General features: G+C 37.0%; 1 protein-coding gene across 6 annotated transcripts in view; it reads right to left on the bottom strand.

Moving 5' to 3' along the window:
- Nucleotides 1–26,542, bottom strand: part of RABGAP1L (RAB GTPase activating protein 1 like) — a 775,464-nt gene that overhangs the window by 623,506 nt on the left and 125,416 nt on the right. For all 6 annotated transcript variants that reach the window (XM_023728046.1, XM_023728049.1, XM_004372833.3 and 3 more), the window contains 2 exons: nt 22,015–22,117; nt 17,210–17,376 (listed from right to left, as the gene is read on the bottom strand). In XM_023728046.1, the coding sequence (XP_023583814.1) occupies nt 17,210–17,376; nt 22,015–22,117 (270 nt within the window). The remainder of the gene's footprint in view (nt 1–17,209; nt 17,377–22,014; nt 22,118–26,542) is intronic.

Here is a 26,542-nt window from a genome sequence, read left to right as displayed (position 1 = left end):
GTTGTTAACCAATGTCATAAAACAACACGTGTACTTCTGTTTCATGAGAAACTATCTGTTCTGTAAGCCTTCACCTGAAGTACAATAAAAAAAAAAAAAATTAGCTCTTTTCAAATGACATTGGTAGAGTCTACATCTTCTGTTTGTCTTCACACAAACAAACACACACATTTTACCCAGTCCTAAGATATAAAAAAAATATTTTCAGGAAAACTTTGCAGTGGGCACAACTTAGCATTATTACCCCAATTTAGCTTTCAGTTATTTGAGCAACTATCTATGCAGCCTTCTGAAACAGATCATTTGGTGGTATTTTTGTTTTGGTCCCAAGAGATGTTTAAGACTTTACATTAGTCTAGATTTGAGGATTTTATAAACCTAACTCTTTCAGAGTATAAGTGCCTTCATGTTTTAAAATAAAAACTGTATTCGTAAAAAAAAAAAAAAAAATCAATCAATGTAATCCACCATATTAACAGACTAAAGAAGAAAGACCACACGATCATATCAACTGATGTGGAAAAACTGATGAAATTCAGCATTTATTCTTGATAAAAAGTCTCAATAAACTAGGAACACAAGAGAGCTTCCTCAACCTGATAAAGACAATTTATGAAAAATCTGTAACTAATATCATATTTAGGAGTTCCTGGGTGGTGCAAATGGTTAAGCACTGGGCAACTAACCAAAAGGTTGGTGGTTCAAATCTACCAGAGAGAGGTGCCTCAGAAGAAAGGCCTGGCAATCTACTTCCAACAGATCAGAGCCATTGAAAACCCTATGGAGCACAGTTCTACTCTGAAACACATGGGGTCACCATGAGTTGGAACTGACCAGATAGCAACGGGTTTGTTTGTTTTTTTAATATCATACTAATGGTGAAAGACTGAATGATTTATTCCTGAAATCAAGGGAACATGTAAGGATGCCCACTGTCACCAATCCTACTCAACATCCTATGGAAGTCCTAGCCAGAGCAGTAAGGCAATAAAAAGAAAGAAAAGACATACGGTTGGAAAAGACATAAAACCGTAATTATCTACAATTATCTACACAGGGGCTGAAAAACTTTTTCTGTAAAGGGACAGATGGCAAACATTTCAGGCTTTTCAGGCCATACAGTCTCTGTTGCAACTACTCAACTCTGCTATTGTGTTGTGAAAGTGTTCTAACAGTGGTAAAATAGTTCACCTGTACTTAGTTTCCTATAAAAGCACAATTTTCTCCACTTCTTTCATCCCATGTATGACCTAAATATTGTACCTAGCAATGAGTTTCAATTACGGTGTTCTGCTATAAAATATACTTATTTTCAATATTCATATTTTTTAGATAACTAAAATAATCAAGTCTGTATTGATAAATTTCCTTGTTCATATAAGAATTCATTACAGCCTTAGCACCATGTAAATACATGGTAGAAGTTCAATAATTAAAGGTTAACTAAATCACATTACAAATATTCATTGCACTTATGCAAATAAACTAAACGCGTTTTAAACATGGTATCATACTATCATCAAATGCATAGTACAAAATGCTGATAACTTTATTTATAAATCCTTTAAAGTCATGGTTCTCCACACTGGCTAAATCACGAAACCCTGGGACTTTTAATATAACGCCTACTAGTCAGAATCTTTAGGGTGGAACACAGAATCTGGATTTTTTTAAAGGGCTGAGAGTGATTCTGATGCAAAATTGAGAGCTAGCTACCGCCTATAAAACCCTCCTCTTTATAACAAAAATATCTATGTTAAAAAATCATAATAATCAAAAACCAAACCAAACCCACTGCCATCGAGTCGATTCTGACTTACAGTGACCCTGCAGGACAGAGCAGAACTGCCCCACAGGGTTTCCAAGGAGCTGCTGGTGGATTTGAACTGTTGATCTTTTGGTTAGGTGCCGAACACTTAACCATTGCATCACCAGGGCTCCAACATTTACAATCAGTGGACTTTAATTAAAGGAGATTATTCTTGATAACCACGGACTTCCAGAAGAATGAACAAATCTGTCTTGTAAGAAGTACAGGCAGGATGCTCCTCAGAAGCGAGGATGGTGAGACTTCATCTCACATACTTTGGATATCTTATCAGGAGGGACCAGTCTCTGGAGAAGGACATCATGCTTGATAAAGGAGAGGGTAAGCAAAAAGGAGCAAGACCCTCAATGAGACAGACTGACATACTAGCTGCAACAATGAGCTCAAACATAGCAAGGATTATGAAGATGGTGCAGGACCAAGCAGTGTTTCATTCTATCGTACACAGGGTCACTATAAGTCAGAACCGACTGCACAGCACCTAACAACAACACTCTTGATAATGTAGGTAGGCTCATCCAATCAGTGAAGACCCTAAGAGTAAAAACCGAGGTTTCCTGGAGAAGAAATTCTGCCTCAAGACTCTTAACATAGAATCCTGCCTCAGTTCCCAGCCTGCCTGCCTGCCCTACAAATTTCACATTTGCCAGTTCCCACAATCTTGAGCCAATCCCTTAAAATCAATCAATCAATTTCATTCCCGCTCTGTTTGACTGTGTCTCTATTTCTCTGGAGAACTCTGACTGATACAGACAGTCATGGAATTATTTTTCCTAAAAATCTTTTATATAGCTCGCCAATTCCAATATTACTATATTATGAAATTTTAGAAATGGAAAAAAAATAATGTTAATCTACACTCTTATAATAAGAAAACTAAGGCTTAGAGAGGTGAAGTGACTTCTATTAAGACTTATTTAATGATCTATTGAGAACCAGCCTCATTTTTCATATACAAATTCAAAACATATATTTCATATTCTAAATTCAAAATGTGGTACTACACATATAAATGGGGCTAGGTGATTCCTTTTTAATCAAATACAGAATCCAATGTCTTTTCAAGCCAGATGCTCCAATAATTAAACACAACTCAAATTTTCCTATTATTAGACTGAAAAAACACTACAATAAGCAGCAATATATTTTTTTAGAAAACTTATTCATCACAATAATTAACTGCGCTAACAGGAATTATTTTAGCCTCACTGATTCTATAACTTATATCTCAAGAAATGTCAATCTGCATTGAAAATATGCTGGGCTGGCCCAAAATGTTCTGGATTTTCTAAATTAATCTAATGTAAATAACATTGCTTAATAATATCTTTTAAAAGAATATTATACAAGCATTTTTTCCTTCATATCATTATTTTCTTCCTCTATGTCAAATTGTTCTTCATAGTTGATCATACATCCCCAAAATAAACGAGAATTCAAGAACCACCCCTTAACACGTTCACTGCTGCTGATTCAGTTGGCCCCTTAAGAATTGAGCTCTGTTTTACATAATTTCATCTAATTATCCAAATCTGCTATTTTTCCTGACTTTCTCTACCCTCAGAGATGCCTAATCGTGAAATACAAGATCACTGAGTTCACTGAAGTTGTGTTGCATTTTCCAAGCTCGTATCACCATGTGCTTCCACTCTTTCATGAGACTAAAATAATTTTGCTGTCATCAATTTTTACTACATCTTGGCACCAGCACAAAGGAGAAAACATTTTTACGAACAACACAGCTCAGAACGTAGTACATTATTACTGTGAAAGAAAGCAGTTACCTCTGTTCATAGGAATTTTCATTTGAAAATATTAGACAAGGAACATTTTAAGAGTAATAGTATAATCTTCAATTTTATACAAGAGGATTCTCTGGAACTAAATACACCTGACTATGAAAAAAGCAAAATTTTATCATTAAATATCAATTATGTGGCTCTTTCTCCATCATACCCAAGTAGCTCTCTTTGTAACATTACTCTGTAGGTGGTGATAAGCCTATTTTTTTAACAGCTTTATTGAAATACAATTCATATACCATACAATTTACCCACTTAAATTGTACAATTCAATGGCTTTTAGTATATTCTCAGAGTTATGCAACCATCAGAACAATAATTTTAGAACATTTTTATTACCCCAAAAAGAAATCCTACACCCTTAGTCGTCACCTCCCAATCTCCCCCACAACCAACCCCAGCCTTAGGTAAACACTAATCTCCTTTCTATCTATATAGATTTGCCTATACTGGATATTTCAGACAATATGTTGTCCAGTGTAACTTGCTTCATTTAGCATAATGTGAAAACATGATTTTAATAGCTATATACTATTACACAATATAGATGTGCTCTAATAAATTTAACCATTTGCCTATTTTTGGACATTTACGCTGTTTCCAATTTCTTGACATAAATAACATGAGATGAATATCCTGTACATACTCCTTGGAGCCCCTCTTAGATTACTTCCCCAGACCAGACTGCTAAAAGTGGGATGACTGAGTTAAAGGGCAAGGTTTTTTAAAGATTTTAACTACATCTTAACAAAATGCATTTCACAAAGATTACACCAAGAGACACTTCCATTAGCAGGGTATGCAAGTATCAGGGTCCTTGTATGCTTGCCAGCATCATGAATTATACTTTTTTAAAAGTTTTGCCAGTTTGACAGAATAATCATGTCACCTTTTTGTATTTCTTTGAATATCCCAGGGGGAACTTTTGTCACAAACATTTTTCTCTGAATTTTCTGATCATAGCCCTTGCCCATCCCCTTCATTAGACCTTGTCTTCCTTCTAACTGCTCCTTCTGCAACATGGTGGGGGGTAGAGGAAGGTGTTGTGGAATCAAGGCACTTGAGCTCTAAACTCTAGCCCCAGAACTTGCTAAATGTGACCTTGGGAAAGTCATCTGACTTCTCTAAGCCTGAGTTCCTCATGTGACAGATGAAGAGAATAACCAGTCTCTCAAAGATCATTTATTACAGCTTGTAGACATGCTTTCTAACTAGTAAAAGCCTTGTAAAAAGGTTTAGTTACATTCACAGTGCCAGTCCGTAACAAAAGCAAGCCCTCCCCATCTGGCTGGGGGGAGGGAGGCAGGGAAGCATGGTTTTCCACCCGTCACTGCCTCTCATTGCCACCTGCAGTGTCAGACTTGGAGGGCCCAAGAGTCTTCCTATAACGAAGTGTGAGGAGGTATGTGATTTGCCAAGGAGCTGCTCTCAGCACACAAGATGAAGGAGAACAGTTTATTTGCTGGGCTTGAGGGAGCCTGCAGTTTTGGAAATAGAGGAGCCATGGGAGGGTGAATTAGAATCATTCATTCAGGTGATTCTTGCGTATGATGTGCTTACTTGTACTAGGCATAGAAAGCCCTACTGTTTACTTGGAAATAATACTACTAATGATCATTGACACTATGTACAAGACCCTATGCCAAGGAAGCACCTTACAGCAGACTATGTGGTAGGTACTATTATTAATTCCCATTTTGCAGATGAGGAAACTGAGTCTTAGAGAGATTCAGTAACTTGACCAAGGATGCTCAGCCAGTGAGTGGCAAAGTCTGGATCCTACTTCATATCTACCATAAAGCAGGCTGTGATCAGCGTCAAATGACCGTAGTCATCATATGGCCCACAGGCACAGAGAAGGGTCACTTGTGCTGGGGTAAGTCCAGGAAGACTCCCTAGAAGAATGAAACTTTAGCTAGGTCCTTTAGAAGGATATGAATGATCTAGAGGCTCAACCCTGGCTGCACATTAGAATCACCTGTGAGGGTATACAGAGAATACTGGTGTGCAGGTCCCGTCCCCAGAGATTCTGATTTTGTTGTTCTGGATTGGGGCCCAGGCATCAGGATATTTCAAAGGCTCCTCAGGTGATTCTAAAGCACAGCCAAGTGCACACCACCAAGGTCTATTGTTTTTAATTTGTTAGATTTTCAACACACTGATAGAGTAAAAGTCTTTACATAAGAGGGTCATTCCTCACTCACAGGTTACTTTGTAAGCTTTCTTAAATTCCATAAAAGAAAGACAAGCGAGAAGGTTGCTAACATTCAACTGTGCTTGCCACCTAAAGAAAGATGGCATATCACTTTTTAAATGCATTGCCAAGAATATATGTAAGTAAGGATTCTCTATCTGACTTACAATTTTGAACTTTTAAATGCTGATTTTTCAGACTCTATCCTATTTACTCACTTAACAATTCCTCAAGTTTTCGGTGAAAGCCTATAATAAACCACCTATTCTCACTTCAGTATCCAGAAAGAAATGCTGCTGTATTCAGTTGTATTTTCTTCAATGTGGCCTCATGATAAGACACACTTTACTACAATACAGAGCAAATTTATCTTACAGTTACAGTTCTTTGTTGTTGTTGTTAGGTGCCATCCAGTCAGTCCCAACTCAAAACGACCCTATGTACAACAGAACAAAACACTGCCCAGTCCTGCACCATCCTCACAATCATTGTTATACTTGAGCCCATGGTTGCAGCCACTGTGTCAATCCATCTTGTTGAGGGTCTTCCTCTTTTTCGCTGGCCCAAGCATGATGTCCTTCTCCAGGGATTGGTCCCTCCTGATAACATGTTCAAAGTATGTGAGACGTAGTCTCGTCATCCTTGCTTCTAAGGAACATTCTGGCTGTATTTCTTCCAAGACAGATTTGTTCATTCTTTTGGCAGTCCATGGCATATTCAATGGAAACCCTGGTGGTGTCGCGGTTAAGAGGTACAGCTGCGAACCAAAAGGTCGGCAGTTCAAATCCACCAGGTGCTCCTTGGAAACCCTATGGGGCAGTTCTACTCTCTCCTACAAGGTCGCTATGAGTTGGAATCGACTCAGTGGCAGCAGGTTTGGTTTGGTGTTTTTTTTTTTAGTATATTCAATATTCTTCACCAACAGCACAATTCAAAGGCATCAATACTTCTTCGGTCTTCCTTACTCATCTTCTAGCTTTCACATGCATATGAGGCAATTGAAAACACCATGGCTTGGGTAAGGCAGGCGCACCTTAGTCTTCAAGGAGACATCTCTGCTTTTCAACACTTTAAAGAGGTCTTTTGCAGCAGATGTGCCCATTACAATGCGTCTTCTGATTTACTTCTTGACTGCCGCTTCCATGGGTGTTGACTGTGGATCCAAGTAAAATGAAATCCTTGACAACTTCAATCTTTTCTCCGTTTATCATGATGTTGCTTATTGGTCTAGGTGTGGGGATTTTTGTTTTCTTTATGTTGACATGTAATCCATATTGAATGCTGTAGTCTTTGTTCTTCATCAGTAAGTGCTTCAAGTCCTCTTCACTTTCAGCAAGCAAGGCTGTGTCATCTGCATATCACAGGTTGTTAATGAGTCCTCCTCCAATCCTGATGCCGCGCTGTTCTTCACATAGTTCAGCTTCTCGGATTTTCTGTTCAGCATATGGACTGAATAAGTATGGTAAAAGGATACAACCCTGACACACACCTTTCCTGACTTTAAACCATACAGTATCCCCTTGTTCTGTTCGAACAACTGCCTCCTGATCTATGTATACGTTCCTCATGAACACAATTAAGTGTTCTGAAATCACCATTCTTTGCAATGTTATCCATAATTTGTTATGATCCACACAGTCGAATGCCTTTGCATAGTCAATAAAACATAGGTAAACATCTTTCTGGTATTCTCTGCTTTCACCCAGGATCCATCTGATACCAGCAACGACATCCCTGGTTCCACGTCCTCTTTTGAATCCGGCTTGAATTTCTGGCAGTTCCCTGCCGATATACTGCTGCAGCCCCTTTTGAATGATCTTCAGCAAAATTTTACTTGCCTGTGATATTAATGATATTGTTCGATAATTTCCACCTTTGGTTGGATAACCCTTCTTGGGAATAGGTACAGTTCTTTAGACAGCGCAAAATAAAGGATTAGTCTATGATTTTAAAACCTACCAAACATACACCTACACACAAACAAAAAAGTGTATTCCTAACAGTTCCCTATTAAAGAATCCTGTCACTGAACACCTTACAGATGATAGGATACACAGTGTTTATTTTCAGTAATAGGAAAAGGAAGAAGTAATAGTTTATCAAATCATTTCTTCGGTAATTTACTAGAGTTGCAATAGCTAGTGCCACTAAAGTTTAAAGTTATGAGTATTCCCAATATGAATCCTATTCTTAGGTACTTCAAAACTGTCATTACAAAAATCACTTTGAACTGACATGATGAATACATAAAATCTGAAGCAACAGCCAACTTTATAAAACTCTCATTTTGCTTTCAGCTGTTTTGGAAGTCCTTCAAATATCAAGTGATGCATAATCTCTTCACAAAACCATTTCTGGAGAAACAAGTTAGTTCATTTTTAAAATATCTGACATGTCATTCCTATAAACGTTAGCAACAAAAAGTTTTCAACACATGATTCTATATTTTAATGAGGTGCTCATTCAGTGGTATCACTGGCAGAAGGGTTTGTTCTCCAAATTCAGAAGCAGTAAAAAGACAGAGAGAACTTCTCAAAAATCTGATATAAGATAAAGTAAAACATATCCTAACACTCTGGGTTTGTACCCAGCATCTCTTTTGTCCTCAGGTGCCCTAGGGAGAAAACAAACAAAAACAAACTAAACATGTTTGCCTTCCATTTAATTCTCAGTCAACTGTAATCTGGCTTCTGTCTCCACTAAATCAGTTGCTGTGGAGTCGATGCCTCATGTGTGTCAGAGTAGAACTGTGCTCCTTAGGGTTTTCAACAGCTGATTTTTTGGAAGTAGATCACCAGGCCTTTCTTCTGAGAAGCCTCCAGGTGGACTGGAACTTCCAAAATTTTGGTTAGCAGCCAGGCACATTAACCATATGCACTACTCAGGGATTCCATCTTTCCCCACTACTCCTATGAAACTGTTTTACAGTCTAAGATCATTGTCTCTTATTTATCAGTCAAATGGAATCTTCTCAATTCTTAACATAATTAACCTCCCTGCAGTAACTGGTGCTGCAGGCACACTTTCCTGCTGGAATCTATTTCCTCCCTTGCTGTTATAAATTGAATTGTTCCTCCAAAAAGATATGTGGAAGTCCTAAAACCCCTGGTACCTGTGAACATGACCTTGTTGGAAACAGAATCTTGGACGATGTTATCAGTTAAGGCAACATGAGGTCATACTGGAATAGAGTCAGTCCTAATCCAATCTGAGTGGTGTCCTTATAAAAAAGAAGAGACACAGAGAGACAGAAAGAGGAAGGATGGCCATGTGAAGATGCATCCACAACCAAGAAATGCCTGGGGTTTCCAAAAGCTGGGAGAGACAAGACAGGATTTTCCCTCTACAGACCTCAGAGGGAGCCTGATTTGGATTTCTAGCCTCCAGAACTGTGAGACAATAAATTTCTGCTGTTGAAAGCCACCTACTTGTGGTATTTTGTTACAGCAGCCCTAGGAAACTAATACACTTGTCTTTCCTAACCTCATGCTCTTTTCATTTTACCCCTAGATTTCTGGTTACATTTACTTGGCTCAATCCTCCTTCCCTTCCAATCTTTTAAATGTCAGTATTCCCCAAGGCTGTATCCTTAGCCCTCTTCTCTGCTCATTCAACACTGGCACTCTGGGTAATTTCATCTACTCCTATTCATCACTATCAAGCATTGACCACTTTTAATATCTTTATTTCCCAAGCTTAGGATACAAATATCCAACTGCCTACTGAACATCTCCACCTGGGAGGCCCACAGGAATATTAAATTCAACATTTTGGAAACTTTGCTATCTTTCCTCACATAAAAATTTTTCTCCCAGGAACTCTATCTCGGTCAAGAGGATCAACAGCCACTCAATAACCCAGAAGTCATTCTAACCTTCTCGCTTTCCTTCAACCTCACACCCAATCAAACACCAAATCTTGTGGATTTTCACTTCCCAAAAAAAAATCCAAACCCATCGCTGTCAAGTCTAGTCCAACTCCTGGAGATCCCATGTGTGTCAGAGTAGAACTGTACTCCGTAGGGTTTTCAATGGCCATAACCATATGGAAGTAGATTGCCGGGTCTTTCTTCCATAGCACCACTGGGTGGATTCGAAATGCTAACCTTTCAGTTAGTAGCTGAGAACAAACTGTTTGCATCACCCAGGGACCTCGTCTCTTCCCTAACACCTCTCAAATTCATCTTTTCTACCATCCCCACTGCCACTGCCTCTCGTTAGGCCATCAACATTTCTTATCTTGACCACAATAGCCTTCTTATTTCATGTTTACTGCCTCTAGTCTCAACATCCTTTTCACTGCTGTCAGAGTGACCTTCCTCAATTATAAATCTAGTGTCATTCACAACTTAAAAGCCTTTTGTGGTTCCTCACCACCTGAGGATAAAGTTTCTAAATTCATAAGCATGGTAATGACCTACCTATTCAGAGAAAGTATGCACCATGTCCACTGATGCTTTAGCAATATTTTATTTCCTACACTTCCTGAACATACCATGTTGCATCAGAGCTTTATGAATTTACTCGACTGTCGTCTCTACTGGAAGTGCCCTTCCCTGCCTATCACACTTTAAAAGCATGACCCTTCTACCAGATTCATTCATTCATTCATTTATATAAAGCTGAAGACACAAAGGGCTCTGTCCAAAAAGAATACAGACTACATAGAAGACAAACAAATAGCCAATTAACATAATAATAGCAATAATAGCATAGAAATAATATTTATTGGGTATTTACAAGGAAATACCCAATAAATATCATATAATACAAAGAAAATCACTATTCTAAAGGCGTTACATGGATTAATATTTATTCATCATGATAAGTCTATGAGGTAATATGATTATAATCCCCATTTCAGAAATAAGGAAATTGAGGTACAGAAATGCTAAATATCTTACCTAAGGTTACACAGCTAGGAAATGATAAGCTGGGATACAAACACAGGAAGTCTGATTCAATCCAATGTGGTAAGTGTGATTAGTGAGTACAGCTTTTGCACTTTTTATATACTTCTATTGTTGGATGTATAGTCTAGTACTGTAACTACATTCTTGACTTTTTAAGGACAGAGAACATATATTATTCATTTATGTATCCCCAACACCTAGCATAATGCCTATCACACTGTAGACACTCAATAAATATTTAATAAACTAAACGAAGCACTGAAAATCAGTTCTAAAATAAAGTCATATCTCAGCAAAACTATAAAATACAGTAATACAGGCCTTTGGCCCTCCCTCCTCCATTTAGTGGCACTCTGCTATGCCCACTTCAAGCATGAATGCCCTCCTGATTTCTTTATCTTGGCCCCTAATAAAACCTAAGCCTAAGGAAAGAATCTTACTAATTCATCAAAAATGAGGACAATATAACTGGTAAAAGTTATTAAGGTCTGTTTCCTAGGGATATTGGCATTTTAACAGGGATCAAAGTTTCAAGCCAATGGAATCAGCATCTAATGGTAAAATACCAAACAGTCATTATTATCAGAAAGGCTACTGGAGCAAAGATGTTTTTATCAAGCAGGTTTCAAATAACCCCATATAAGCATAGTGCTCCTCCCAGATCAGTATCATACATCATTGAATTTTAGCAGCTAAAAGCCTGTTTCTCACAGAGTAAGAGCAGGTGTACTGTCAATGTTTCAAATGTTTCAAGTTCTTAGATTTTCTTTATAAACAGTTCACATATTGTACATCTAATTTAACTAGTGATGTCAACAGTAAAAAATGGTACAAGAAGAAAAGGAAAGCAGAAGTGAAACAATAACAAAACAACCAACATTTATAAAGAAAATTTTTCAGGAAAAAAATAATTTTAGCGTTAGACTAATTTTTCATGTCCCATAAATATTTTTCAAGGGGAAGCTCTGAGGTCAAACTACTTAGGTTCAATTTGTGGTCCACCACCTAATAACTTTTCTATGCCTATCTACTTAGACCTAGAAAATGGGTAAAATAATGGTACCTACCATAAGAGAGTTGTACTAAGTATTAAATATGTTAATCTATATAAAGTGCTTGTAACAGTGCCTGGCACAGTGTTGTTGTTGTTAGGTGCTAATTCAACTCATAGTGACCCCGTATGACAGAGTAGAAGTGCCCCATAGGGTCTTCTAGGCTGTAATCTTGAAGGAGGAGTCCTGGCAGTACAGTGGTTAAGCGCTTGGCTGCTAACGGAAAGGTTGGCGGTTCAAACCTACCAGCTGTTCTGCAGGAGAGAGATGTGGCAGCCTGCTTCCACAAAGATTTACAGCCTTGGAAACCCTATGAGGCAGTTCTACTCTGACCTACAGGGTTGCTATGAGTCAGAATTGGCTCGACGGCAGTGGGTTGGGTTAATCTTTCTGGAGGCAGATCGTCAGGTCTTTCTCCTATGGAGCTGCTGGGTGGGTTCAAACCACAGAGCACTTAACCGTTGCACCACCAGGACTCATTCTGGCAAAGTAAACACTATAAATACCATATATTTACACAAATAATGCATGCCTTCTATGTCTGTTTGCCAGCCACACCCTCCCCCTGCAAGGCACTCTCACAAGCACCACCATGCCAATCCTCTTCCATATGCTGCTATAAAAAAAATTAGCATAGTGCACTTATGAAAATACCTGATGGGGGGAGGGTGCAGCTGGCAAATAAACACAGAAGGTATGTGTTATTTGCGTAAAAATATGATAGTAGTTGCTGTTACTACTACTACTTGTAGTAATAGTGTTAGAAGTTGTTGTTGCTGTTCCCTTTAACAAGAATGCAGAAATCTCATTGAATATATAGAGCACTGAGTAGAGATCACAGAAAACCTCTGTCATAAACTTAATTGACATTTATAGAATATTCAACAACTGCAGAATACACATTTCTTAGAAATACTCTTAGAACATTCACAATACAGACTATATGCTGAGTCATAAAATACCAGTTGCACACGAGTTGATTCCAACTCAGGGAGAATCCCATGTGTGTCACAGTGTAACTGTGCTCCACAGGGTTTTCAATGGCTGATTTTTTGGAAGCAGATCACCAGGCCTTTCTTCCGAGGCACCACCATTTGCACCACCCAGGGACTCCTAGTCATAAAATAAGTCTCAACAATTTAAAAGGATTTATACAGAATATTTTCTCTGACCAAAACAAAACAAAATCAGAAATCAATGGCAGAAAAATATTTGGAAAATCCACAAATATTTGGAAATTAAACAATATACTGTTAAACAACCCATAAGAAGAAACCACAAGGGAGATTAGAAAATATTTAAATCAAATGAAAATGAAAACCAAGTGTTGTCCATACTTCAGAGCAATTGGAACTCACATTGCTGAAGGAAATGTTAAGTGGGTCAAGCACTTTGTAAAAGAGTTTAACAATCCCTTATGAAGTATAAACTTACCATATGGCACAGCAATGCCACTCCTAGGTATCTACCAAAGAGAAATGAATTGCGGTATATCCATACAATGGAGTACTACTTGGCAATAAAAAGGAGTAAAGGATAAATCTAAAAAATATTGGTATGCAAAAGAAGCCTTACACAAAAGAATACATAGTATACAATTTTATGTATATGAAACTCTAGAAAAGATAAATCTAACCTATAATGCCAAAAAGTAGATCAGTGGTTGCCTGAGGTCAAGGCTGGAGAGATTGGTTGGACTGGGCACATTTTTAAGAGTGATGGAAATGTTTTCTATCTTACGTTTAGTGGTGGTTATTCAGGTATATAAATTTGTCAAAATTCATCAAAATGTAGTTAAAATGGGTACATTTTATTGTGTGCAAACTACACCTAAATAAAGTTAATTTAGAAAAAACATCTTTAACATGCACTACAAAGTCTTGCATGATCAGGGATCTAGCTTCCTCTCAGCTTATCATCAAGTACTTTTCTCCCCTTCTCTATGCTCCCCAGTCATTCTAGCATTCTGGGCACTTGCACATGCTGTTCCTTACTTTTACCTCATTAAATTTCCACTCCTCTGCCAGACCTCAGGTCAAATGATTTTCTGTCAGAAATTTTCCCAGGCTCCCTAGATTCAGTCTCCTTATTATATGCTCTCCTTGCTCCCTTTGAGTCGAAAATGGCATTTGGCCCTGAGTAGACACTAAACAGGAAAAAGGCAGAATTTCAGATATCCCAATACTCCACAGATAGTCTTGCTATACTTAAAAGGAGAAACGCTGTCAGGAAAACGTAATTCTAGGATAGGGAATCCCATCTAGTTTGGTGTTACCCTCAAACAATTTAATCTAATCCTGTCTTGGCACAGGACCAGTTCTGGGATAATTCAGTAAATCAAATACTTTCAAAATAAAAGAAATAATTCTAGGCATCTAAGTTCAAATCACTCAGTCCTGAAACTAACCCTTTCTCCTCTCTGTCAATGTTTAGTCTAAACTAACATCTACAGGATACCATCAACAGTCACAAACCAACTCAATCTCTGGAATTATGGGAAGAAACTAATATGGTCTATAGCAGCACAGTCTGGTTTCAGTAAGGATTTGGAGTCTCAGCTGTTGGAATAATTATCCACATGAATTTTAACAATTCATTTAACATCTCTAAGTTTTGATTTTTTCATTTTTATTATTTCTAATCAGGGCAGGTATGTCTTCATATGGGGACTGGACAACAATTCGTTTTCTATAACTTTCTACATTTTCTTTTTTTTTTTAGTAATTTATTTTTTTGCTGTTGAGAATATACACAGTAGGACATACACCAATTCAACAGTTTCTACATATACAATTCAATGATATTGATTACATTCTTTGAGTTGTACAACCATTCTCACCCTTCTTTTCTGAGTTATTCCTCCCTTATTAACATAAACTCACGGCCCCTTAAATTTCCTATCTAATCTTTCAAGTTGCTGTTATCAACTTGATCCCTTATAAATAGGTCTTAAAAGAGCATAATGCTCAAGGCAGACATTTTTTACTAGTTAAGTTAAACTACTGTTTGGTTTTAAGAAGATTCAGGGAATATTTCTGGTTTAAGGTTTAAAGATTATCTCAGGGCAGTAGTTTTGGAGGTTGATCCAATCTCGATGGCTCCAGAAACTCTGGAGTCCATGAGAATTTGAAGTTCTGTTTTGTATTTTCCCCCTTTCGATCAGGATTCTTCTGTTGAATCTTTGATCAAAATGTTCAGTGTCATGAATTGAATTATGTCCCCCAAAAATGTGTGTCAACTTGGTTAGGCAATGATTCCCAGTATTGTGGGGTTGTCCTCCATGTTGTGACTGTAATTTTCCTATGTGTTGTAAATCCTAATCTCTGCCTACAGTTAATAAGGCAAGATTAGATTATGTTAAAGAGGATTAGGGTGGGATTGTAACACCCTTACTAAGGTCACATCCCTGATCCAATGTAAAGGGAGTTTCGGGTATGGCCTATACTACCTTTTATCTTACAAGAGATAAAAGGAAAGGGAAGAGAGCAGAGACTGGGGATCTTATACCACCAACAAAGCAGTGCCAGGAGCAAAGCACGCCCTTTGGACCAGGTGTTCCTGTGTGGAGAAGCTCCTAGTCCAAAGACTGACAAGGACCTTCCTCCAGAGCCGACACGGAAAGCCTTGCCCTGGAGCTGATGCCCTGAATTTGGACTTCTAGCCTACTAAACTGTGAGAAAATAAATTTCTCTTTGTTAAAGCCATCCGCTTGTGGTATTTCTATTATAGCAGCACTAGATGACTAAGACATGCAGTAATGGTGGCTAGGCACCATCCAGTTCTGGTCTCATGGCAAAGGAGGCAGTTAGCCACACATTCCATTTCCTCCTCTTATTCCTGATTCTCCTTCTTCCTCGTTTGTTCCAGGTAAATAGAGACCACTTGTTGTGCCTTGGATGAATGCTTGCAAGCCACACTTTCTTGAATATAGATTATAGCACTAAAGTTAAAAACCATCTTCTCCATATTTAAAATCCGATTATACCAGCCTCACATTTAATAGAGATAAATATTACAAGTAAATCTAATTTAATCTTTTCAATTCACATGTAATGGTCTCATGTAATGTTTTTAATGTTTAATTACTAAGAAAACTCTAATGGTACTTAGCACAGTCACTTAACAATAGCAGTTGTAAATATGAAAACATTTAGTAATAAAAACCCACCCTATATAATAAATAAGAGTAGGAAGCCAGTAAACAAGCATGCTAGAATCTGGGGAAAAGTTAACTTTCTCTCAGGTCTCTGGCAGGTAGAACTGACATAATAATTTATTACTTATCATTAGAAGAATGACACTTTCTCTACAGCTCCTTTATTTACTGTTATGCAAACAACTAAGCTACCAAAAACAGAAGGAAATACAATCTCATTGCAAAATATTAAAACATGCTCAGGAGACTAAAGTTTTGAATATTGCTCATCTAATTTTCATTAGAAAATGCTGTAAAAAAGAAAACAGTCCACACAGTAATAAAAGCTGAGCCAAACCACAGCTCTAATAATTTTATGAAAGATGAAAACCACAATAATTTCAAAGTACTTAGTATACGAAACTTAACTGAATCATGACAAGGTTTTGTTTGTTTTTGATACAAGAATAAGTACGTGGCTTCTATATTTGTTCACTGTACTGATGACTGCTTTTACCACGTTACATTTTGTGTATTACAGTATATGAAGCAAAAAGCATTTTTAAACTTGGGAGAGTGGAAGTACTAACAAAAACAGCATAAAAAGTCTTCCATTTATTCCAGTAGAACATTCTACCCTGATTTCAAAAAACTGACACTAGCTTTTTCTATTAGAATTCAAATTATTTTTCATTGTTATCTTCTTCCTCCACTACAAAATAAAAATAACATATTTTACCTACTAACACTGTCTAATTTAAGGATGTCATAGAAACTCTAATTTTGTTCATTTAATATTAAAATAATTGTAGAACTTTACAGATGATGGCAAACAATATATTCATATAATGTTGATGACCTAATATTATAAGTAAAAATAATTATAGCAATTAGTCAGGTACTGGTGGGAAATTTTTTCATTACAATGTTGTAAGCATATGATATTTCTGCGCTGTGTCATTTTGATGTGAATAATTTTATATAAAAGGCAGAAAAGTCCTTTTACATATAGAATCACTATTTATATTAAATATGTCCATACTTTATAGGTATGCACTATATGCTTCTAGAAAGCAAAGTACGTTGTTATTACGTTTGACTTTGTTTTTAACATATTGCTTAGGTGTACCTTTTTAAAATATTATATTGGCTGAGTTTCGATACCATTCAATTATTTGAGGAATTTTATTGATTTTTATTTTTTACTTAGGGAATTATCTTGGCATTGAAAAAGAAAGGTAGAGAGAAGTAAATATTACTACATGAATGGAACAAAAAGATCCTACCTGTTTCAACCTCATGAAGAACGTCTCAGTGAAAGTCTTTCTGCTGAAATACCAAAATCGTTCATTTGCAGGGTACACACGAACTACTGTCTCCAGCAGAAAGCGGACAGGCTCCACCACTTCTGTGACTACCATATCCACTGCCACAGTCATGTACACTCGTTTATCTACAGTAGAAATTTTAATTGCAGATCATAAGAATAAACAGCTGTAAAATATACATGCAGCTTCTAGTCAAAGGTATATCATGAAACCTAAAGTCCAGAAAAAAACATCTATCTCAATTCAATTCAATAAGTGGGTATAAAATTTCTTCTAGGTACTATGAAACAACAAAATATTCTGTTGAGAGTCCAGGACCATATCACATTTATCTTTGCATCACTCCCTGTATTTTAATATGTATTTGATATATAAGTAAATGAACCAATAAACTCCACTTGGAACTATAAGGCAAATATTTAAAAGTAAAAATCACACTATCTACTGTCATGGAGTTTATAATTTCACTAGGAAGATGACAAACACACATAAAATAGGTGTTTATTAAATGGCTATCCATTGCTCACGCTTTAAATTCCAAACTCCTTAAGGACCTTCACGATCTAGCCTCTGATTATCTTAGCGATCTTATCTCTAAACATTCACATTCTATATCCGCCACAGAATTTATTTCAGTTCATCTAAAGTACCTGCTCCCTGTAGTCTCTGACACTTCACACTTAATATTCCAACTGCTAAGTACATTCCCCTTTTTCCCATTGCCTGGTACCCACTATTCTTCCAGTCTCAGTTTACATATCATTTTTTCCTATAAATCTTACCTAATCTACATAAGGGAGGTCCCTAGGTAGCACAAAGGGTTTATGCTTGGCTACTAACTGCAAGGTTGGCGGTTCAAGTCCACCCGGGGACACCTCAGACAAAAGGCCTGGCAGTCTACTTCTGAAAAATGAGCCACTGGAAACAGGTCTACTCTGACACAAATGGGACTGCCAGGAGTTGGAATCGACTCAATGCCAATGAGGTTTTTTGGCTTAATCTACATTAGATGCTGCCTTCTTCTCTGTCCTGCTGCCTTATGCTAGCCCTAACATCTCGCCCATCATATTATATACCCATAAATGAAGGAACTATATTTCAACTTCATCATGGTATACTCAATACCTAGAGCACAGTACAGTGTTACCAGCCAAAATTTTAGTTATTAAATATTTACTTGTTCATAGCCTTACTTTAATTTGAATTTAGAATCTTCTAGGCCAATGTCAAGGTCCCCAGGTAGCACAAGCAGTCTGGGATCAGCTACTAGCCAAAAGGTTGTGGTTCAAACACGCCCAGCAGCTCCATATAAGAAAAGGCCTGGCAATCTGCTTCCATAAGGATGACAGCCTAGGAAACCCTATGGAGCAGTTCTACTCTGTAAAACATGTGGTCGCCATGAGTCAGGGGCCAGCTCGATGGCAGCTAACAATAACAGATCAGCGTCTACTGGTTTTCTCAGCTTCATTATGATGGGTTAACATACGGATTTAATTTTATTTTATTACCCTGCTTGAGAGTCATTAGGATTTTTGAATCTATGGCATTTTATTATTTATTCATTGCTTTGAAAAATATACATATTTATTTTGCCCACCATTTTTAGTTCCCAAAATTCAAATAACCAAGCCCACCATTAGAAGAAACCCTCAATAGTCTTTTTTTAAAACTTTATATAACATCCTTCTATACTCATCAACTATACTTTGTTACTATTGTCAAATTCAATAAAAACGTTATTAAATTCTCACCAAATTACAAAGTGTCACACCTGACAATTAAGAGAAACTAAGCTTCTCTACACTTTATACTTAATTAACCTAGAGGACCTTAAATTCTAAGGGGGGGGGTAATGCTGAGGGGTAAGAGAAAATGACACAAGATATAGGATATAATACACAACTGGGTAAGACAAGTTTGGTGCAGTGGAAAGATACAAGACATTTCACCTCTCAGGGCCTCAACTTCTTCTGTAAAAATCAAACTTTATTTGATTCATGAATCTTCCAAATAATTTATAATTTCAAGGATACCACTTAGAAATTTTAGAAACCAGGCTCACATTTTTATGTGGCATATGAAATGATTTTTAATTTAAAATATATTATATTTGGATCATTATATTATTGTAATATAGTATCATATAAAGTTTACTTTAATAGAACAAATACATTTTAAAACATATGATCTTTTACTTGAGAACCAAATATGTACTAAATGTAAATGAAACTGAAGGATGTTATACTAAAAACACATAAAAACTGCTTTTATAACTTATGCTGGAAATTCTTATATTTTATTCTTCAAAACTATCAACTGGGTTATTTTTCTCACTTTTTTGGTGTTTTCTTTCTGAATGATTATAGGAAAGAAGGTTACAGGCTGATATTTGCAAGCCTATCTCCAGAAATAACAAACTTTGGGTGTAAAAGTATTTATTCCTAATATTTGAAATGCTAAATCATCACTATGTTTTTGTTTGTTTTTTTTCCTTTTTTAGCCCTTGTTTTGAAATAGACACCTTGATCTGTGATCAAATGAATGTAATTTTTGGAACCGGTGAATACTATCTTTAAGGAAATTTGAGAATAATTATCATTTTAATGTTCTTCATTAACATATTATTATATGTCCGTATCAATGTTCACTAATGTTTCTTGTCTTTAAACAAAAGTCTACTGTAGGTGTGATGGTTAAGACTGCGCAAACTTGGCTGGGCCATGATTCTCAGTGTTTATATGTGATCACTCTGATGATGTAATCTGCTGTGAGCAACCAATCAGTTGAAAAGGAGTTTCCTTGGGGGTGTGGCCTATATCTGAATATAATCAGACTTGCTGGCTTTTTCACTCGCTCTGGATCCTGTGGCTGTCTCCTTTTCATCTGACCTCCGGTTCTTGGGACTTGAGGTATCAGCTTATCTGCTGATGTTGGGATTCGTCGATCTTAACAGCCTGTGAGCGGGAGACCTGCTCTCTGACCTGCCGATCTTGGGTTCACCAGCCCCTGCAGCTACATGAATCAGGAGAAGCCTTGTGGTCTTGCCTGCCAGTCTTGAGATTCATCAATCTTCACAGCCTGGGAGCAAGAGCCCCGATCTTGGGTTCACCAGCCCCGTGGCTACTGACTCGAGAGAAGTCTCTATCCTGAGCCACGGACTTGGGACGTTCCAGCCTCTCTACAGCCATGTGAGCCGTTTCCTTGATATAAATCTCTCTCTATGTATATTTATACGCTTTACTGGTTTTGCTTCTCTAGAGAACCCAGCCTAAGACGTAGGTATAAACTAAATAAAGACTAAAGATAAAGTGATCCATTATTACCTCAATATGAATTATTGCCTGAATAACAGTAAAGCATTCAGGGTGAGACTACAACTCATCAGGTAAAATTTTATGTTTTAGTTTAAAAGTAGATGGTAGAGGAGCAAAAAATGTAGACTATTACTAACATCTGGATAAAGTAGAAATAAAAAAACAGTGGAGGAAATAACAAATGTGACTGTTTAACATATATAAATCCTATCCAATATTACACATACTAAACAAAATGAAAAGGTAAACAACTAGGAAAAAAATGTTTACCACAAATAAAATCTTTAAGATAAACAAATTCACAAGAAAAATGCCACTAAGATCCCAAAGGTCAAAATACCAAGCCCACCACTAGGAGAAACCCTTGATAGTCTTTCTTAAAACTTTAATTTTTAAAACTATAATTAATAAATTAAAAAATATAACTAGTCTATAATGTAACAAAAAAGTTAAATTAAAGACATGAAATTAGTCCAACTGACTAATGGACCACTGACCCCAAGACCAGAAGAACTAGATGATGCCTGGCTACCACTATCAACCGCTCTGACTGGGATCACAACAATCTATTATATGAGATCAAAAGGGCAACATCTGTTCAAAAACAAAGATGAGAAGGCAGGAAGAAGCAGCAATTCCGGATGAAAGGAAACAGGGAACCTAAGACGGAAATGGAGCAGGGCAGGTACATTGTGCAGAATAGAACCAATGTCATGGAACACTTTGTGTACAAATGATCGAACGGGAAACTAATTTGCTATGTAAGCTTTCACCTAATGCACAATAAAAAAAAATAATTAAATTTAAGCCCTAAAGTCGGAGTATCCAAAATAAAAGGTAAATTTGAAGGAAAAAAAAAGGTAAAATTGAAAAATAAATTCTAAAATCTGTTTGTTTTCATCAGTGTCTTTCATATCCTTCTGTTATTCCCTCACCATCACTCACTGCTGTTCAAGTTCATTCCTATATACGACGACCCCACGTGTGTTAGAGTAGAACTGTGCTCCACAGAGTTGTCAATGCAGGATTTTTTGGAAATAGAACACCAGTCTTTCATCTGAGGCGACTCTGGGTGGACTCAAACTTCCAACCTTTTGGTTAGCAGCTGAGCGTGTTAACCATCTGCATCACCCAGGAACTCTATAACCTACCCCCCACCCCATCCCCAAATAAAACAACTCTAGAATGACATATGAAACACAAAGTTCAAATGCTTCCTATGTAATCTAATAAAATTTAATTCACATTTCTTTTGAAGGGATTCTTTTGCATAGTGGTTTTCTTCCCCCGTAGAAGCATGAAGTATGAAATATCACCTTTAATTCTAAATAAGAATAATATCTCCATTTTAAATGAGTATCAGAATGTTTTTTAAATATGCCCATACAACAACATTGTTCTCAAGTAAAATTTAAAGCAAATAATAAAGAATCATTTAAGAAAACTCACCTTTCGGTGTTTCTTCATTAAGTGCCAGAAATATTGGTGCATTCGGGTTCCACATGCCAGTGATGACATAAGCTCTCCCATCACTGCTCTTTCCCATGGATTCCTATAAAAGTTCAAACAGGAATTGCTTAGTGTATGTATATATATCTATATATGTGTGTGTGTGTGTGTGTGTGTGTATCAAGAAAATCATCATTTTAAATTATAGGTAATCCTACTTTAAGCAATTCAACTTCTTAAAATTTGGATTTACAAACAGTAAAAGAGGAGATTTATTTTTTTGTAATTTTTGTTCACCCTACGAAAGCATTTTCTTCAATATTAAATTCCCCTACAATCTTCTTCAAATACAGTTTCTATCTCTTGGATGAAATGAAGCATATCCATAAATGCTTAATCACAAAACCATAATATTGCTAGGTAATTGTATTTAATTTGATCTTATGCTGGTTGTCAAAATCACATATACCTACACATATGAGGATATACTTAGTTTCTATTAAAACTATAATACAGATCTCACTGAAGACAGCTAAACTGAATTAACAGCTACTCACAGGGAAATAGGCAAGTCAGTATTTTCTTTTGTAATGTTCCAATTTTTAGTACATTCTTTATTAGTTTACACTATAGCAGTTAATACCTTTAAAGCCAATCCTTTTCTATTATCTATACATCAGATATTTTCTTGAGTGCAAGGATCCCACATTCCAGAGATCAAGTACACTGCCTGCTGTGCCCAAAGCCATTTGTAAAAGAAACCCACTCAATACCCCCCCAACATACTCATATACTCATTTCTATTTCTCTCTCTCTCTCTCTCTCACTCACTCATTCATACACACACACATACCCCTACACCCTACTAGACCTCTATTCAGAACAGGAATGGGCATCTGACCCAAGGGAACCCAATCCATTCCTGGACCAGAGCTTGTGCTGTGCTTGAAGCCAAAAACATGAGCTAGACCAATGTAATTCTCTCTTTCAATTAACAAATTACCAAGAAAAGCTGACAGTTAGAAGTGGAAGCTGAAGTTGAAAGTTCTGATGAAAAGTCAGCCCATGACAGGCCACATATATAAAAAGAAGTTATAAGGTAAAAGCAATTACAAAGAAGAGAAAAATATATACTAGGAAATTGCTAAGTGGTAAAACAGAAATGCAGAAAACAAACATTAAAAAATCCTTAAAAACAATAAACCATGCAGACAAAAAATAAACAAACCCAGCAGAGACAGGGAGGCAGGGAGGGAGGGAAGAAAGGACGACGGGAGAAACAGAGATATGGGGGATAGAGACAGGGAGACAGAGAGAGAAGGCAGGGAGAGAGAGAGTGAAGCATGGAGGGAGAAAGGGAGAAGATGAAAGGGGTGGGTGGGGGGAAGAGAGAGGAAGGAAGAGAGGGGAGAGAGAAAGGCAGTCAGTGGGAGAGAGGAAAGTACAGAAAGAGGGTTACAGAAAGAGAAAGGTGACAGAGAAAGAGAAGCAGAGCGCCAAAAGCAGAGAGACAACACAGTGGAGAAAGAAAGGGAGACCCTAAGCAAGCAAGAGGCTCAGATAAAGAGTGAGCCCATGGCAGGGGGAGGTGAGGCAAACAAGGAGAGACCAGAGAACAGAGGCCACTTTGCAGGTTTAGGTACAATTTCATGAAAACCAATGTATTTCTTTGTTTTTAAGGTGTTCTAGGTGAATATTTATTTCTTGTAACCGAAAAACTAAAGCCATGTTTTTATTTCTTTGTATTCCTCACAATACCTGACTTCAATAATACTGTCTTGGGGGGTTACTGCTTATGGACTACTGAGTTTCAGTTTATGGCAATAGAAAAATAACACTGATTAAAAGTAGGGCTGCAGAGCCAATTAATGTAATAGTTGTCAATAAGTAGTAACACGTGTAAAAAGTTGAATTGGCAAAAGTTGTACGATAGATACATTTACAATAACGACAAAAAAAAAAAAGTATAGCTGCTGAGGCTGCTCACGTACAACCAAACACCTCATCGGATTTGGTTCCTTGGTTTGGAGGTTTAGGGTCAATGGTTTCATGGGACATCCCCATTAACTGACCTAACAACATATTTAGTGCATCCATCCTACCTTCTAGTTCACTGCATAGTGCCTGAGATCTTAAAAGCTTGCAAGCAGCCATCCAAGGCACAACAATTGTTCTCTATTCAACTGGAGCAACAGAGGAAGAAGGAGAGCCAGGAATAGGAGAAAGAAATGGATATGTGACTAACTGCCTCCATGAACAACTACCTCCTTTGCCATGAGACCAGAAGAACTGGATGGTGCCCAGCTACCATTACTGAACATTTTGAACAAAGATTCTATAGCAGAACCTTGATCAAGAGGGGGAAAATGTAAAACAGAATTTCAAATTCTCATAGACTCCAGACTTTGTGGAGCCATGGAGGCTAGATGAATCCCTGAAACTACTGCTCTGAGATAATCTTTAAACTTTACACCAAAAATATCTCCTGAAGTCTTCTTAAAACTAAATAATAGTTTCACTTAACTAGTGAATAATGTCGGCCTTGAGCATTATGCTCTTTTAAGATCTATCTTATATGGGATCAAACTGCCAAAAGCAACTTGAAACATTAGATAGAAAACTTAGGGGGCAGTGAGTTTATGTTAATGGAGGAGGAACAAATCAGAAAAGGAGGGTTAGAATGGTTGCACAACTTGAACAATGTAATCAATATCAGTGAATTGTACAAGTAGAAACTGTTGAATTGGTATATGTTTTGCTGGGTATATCCTCAACAACAAAAAAATGAAATAAATTATTTTTTAAAAAATAATAGTTCTTATACATCAAAAGCACTCAGTAGGAAGGGGGAAAGGACATAATGCTTAGGGCGGGAATGGTTAAAGTGATGGTTGAACAACATGATGAACATAATTTATGTCACTGAACTATACATGTGAAGACTGTTGAAATGGCAAATGTTGTGTTACCTATGTATTTATCACAATAAAAAAAATTTTTAAAGGCTATTTTGCAGAGTTAGTATTAATAGAAACAGAAGCTCGAGCTAAGTATAAAGTTAACATTTAGTAAAAAATGTGACAAGCAATTAGTATCATTTTTATTATCTACTGGTGTTTATCATATAAACGGACATTTACTATCAATACTGAATGTTTTAAAACATTAAGCAATTCTATAAAACTTTTCTAACACAAAACAACAAATCTGAATGTTGTTAGGCAAATCTTACCTTAGAGGAACATTTAACTTTTGTAAATTTTGGCAATATTTTTAAAATAGTTTTTAATGAAATAAATATAAAAATAAGAAAAAAATTAGGTGTAGTGGAGCCCTCAATAAAAGTTTCTCCTCAAGTCTGGCATTTTTGCTATTGAACTAGAGATCTCCATCACACAACCCCGCACGCTCCCAGCCCCTTCTAAGAATACTTCTGCACACGATCTTTGCTGAAGAGTTCTCTTGACTCCTCTGCCTCCCCCACTCCCCAGACAGGACTGACAGGATTATCAGGGACAGAGGCTGAGGGACATCTGGACAATAAAAGCCTCTGCCCAAACCAAACCAAGTTGGAACCACCAAAGCCCTCTTCTCAGGAAAATAAGAAACACAAAGAAAATATGACAGTTTGCAGTGGGAACACAGGCTTAAAGGCCCTAAGATAGAAGCCAGAGAGACACATAAGAGTGAACTACTGTCAGGCTATAAGAAAGCAGAAGCTATGAGGTCAATTATGCAAAACAGAAGGTGAAGCAGCCAGGTGGTAGTAAAAAGAGAAGCTGACAGAAAAAGAAAAAAAAAGTAAGTTCATGCTTATCTATTTGTTCATTAAGTAAATATTTTTTGAGGATAGCAAATATCAAAGGCCTTCTTTGAGACATGCTCTGTGCCTGTGAGCACCCAGAGGTAAAAACAAAACAAAATGGTCCTGGCCTAATGGAGCTGACAGTCTAATGCAGCAAGTTATGAACCATCTGGGGATCATGAAATCAATTCAGTGGATTATGGTCAGAATTTTTTTGTAATCAAATAGAATAGAAAATAGCAGAGTTCATCACACATGTAAGGGTTAAGAATTGTTTCATGAAAGGAAACAATTAGTCCAAAGGACTTGACCAGCCTGAGACCAGAAGAACTAGATGGTGCCTGGCTAGCACTATCAACCACTCTGACTGGGATCATAACAGAGGGTCCTGGTTAGCGTGGGGGGTATGAGAATATCTATATATGCACATATATACATATATATACACACACATATACATGTATATATGTGCAGATATATACACACATGCATACATATATATTTCAAATTCAAATTCAAATTCATAAAAAAGACCAGATTTACTGATGTGAGAAAGACTGGAGGAACCCCCAAGACTACAGCCCTTAGACACCCTTCTAACTTAGAACTAAAGCCATTCCCAGAGATCACCTTTCAGCCAAATAATAGATAGCCCTATAAATAAACAATAACACCCATGACGGAAGTGCTCCTTATAACAATCATGTACATGAGACCAAAAGG

Source organism: Trichechus manatus, unplaced genomic scaffold, assembly GCF_000243295.1.
Source record: "Trichechus manatus latirostris isolate Lorelei unplaced genomic scaffold, TriManLat1.0 scaffold00021, whole genome shotgun sequence".
NCBI classification, from domain to species: domain Eukaryota; kingdom Metazoa; phylum Chordata; class Mammalia; order Sirenia; family Trichechidae; genus Trichechus; species Trichechus manatus.
This window is presented reverse-complemented; position numbering and strand designations above follow the sequence as displayed.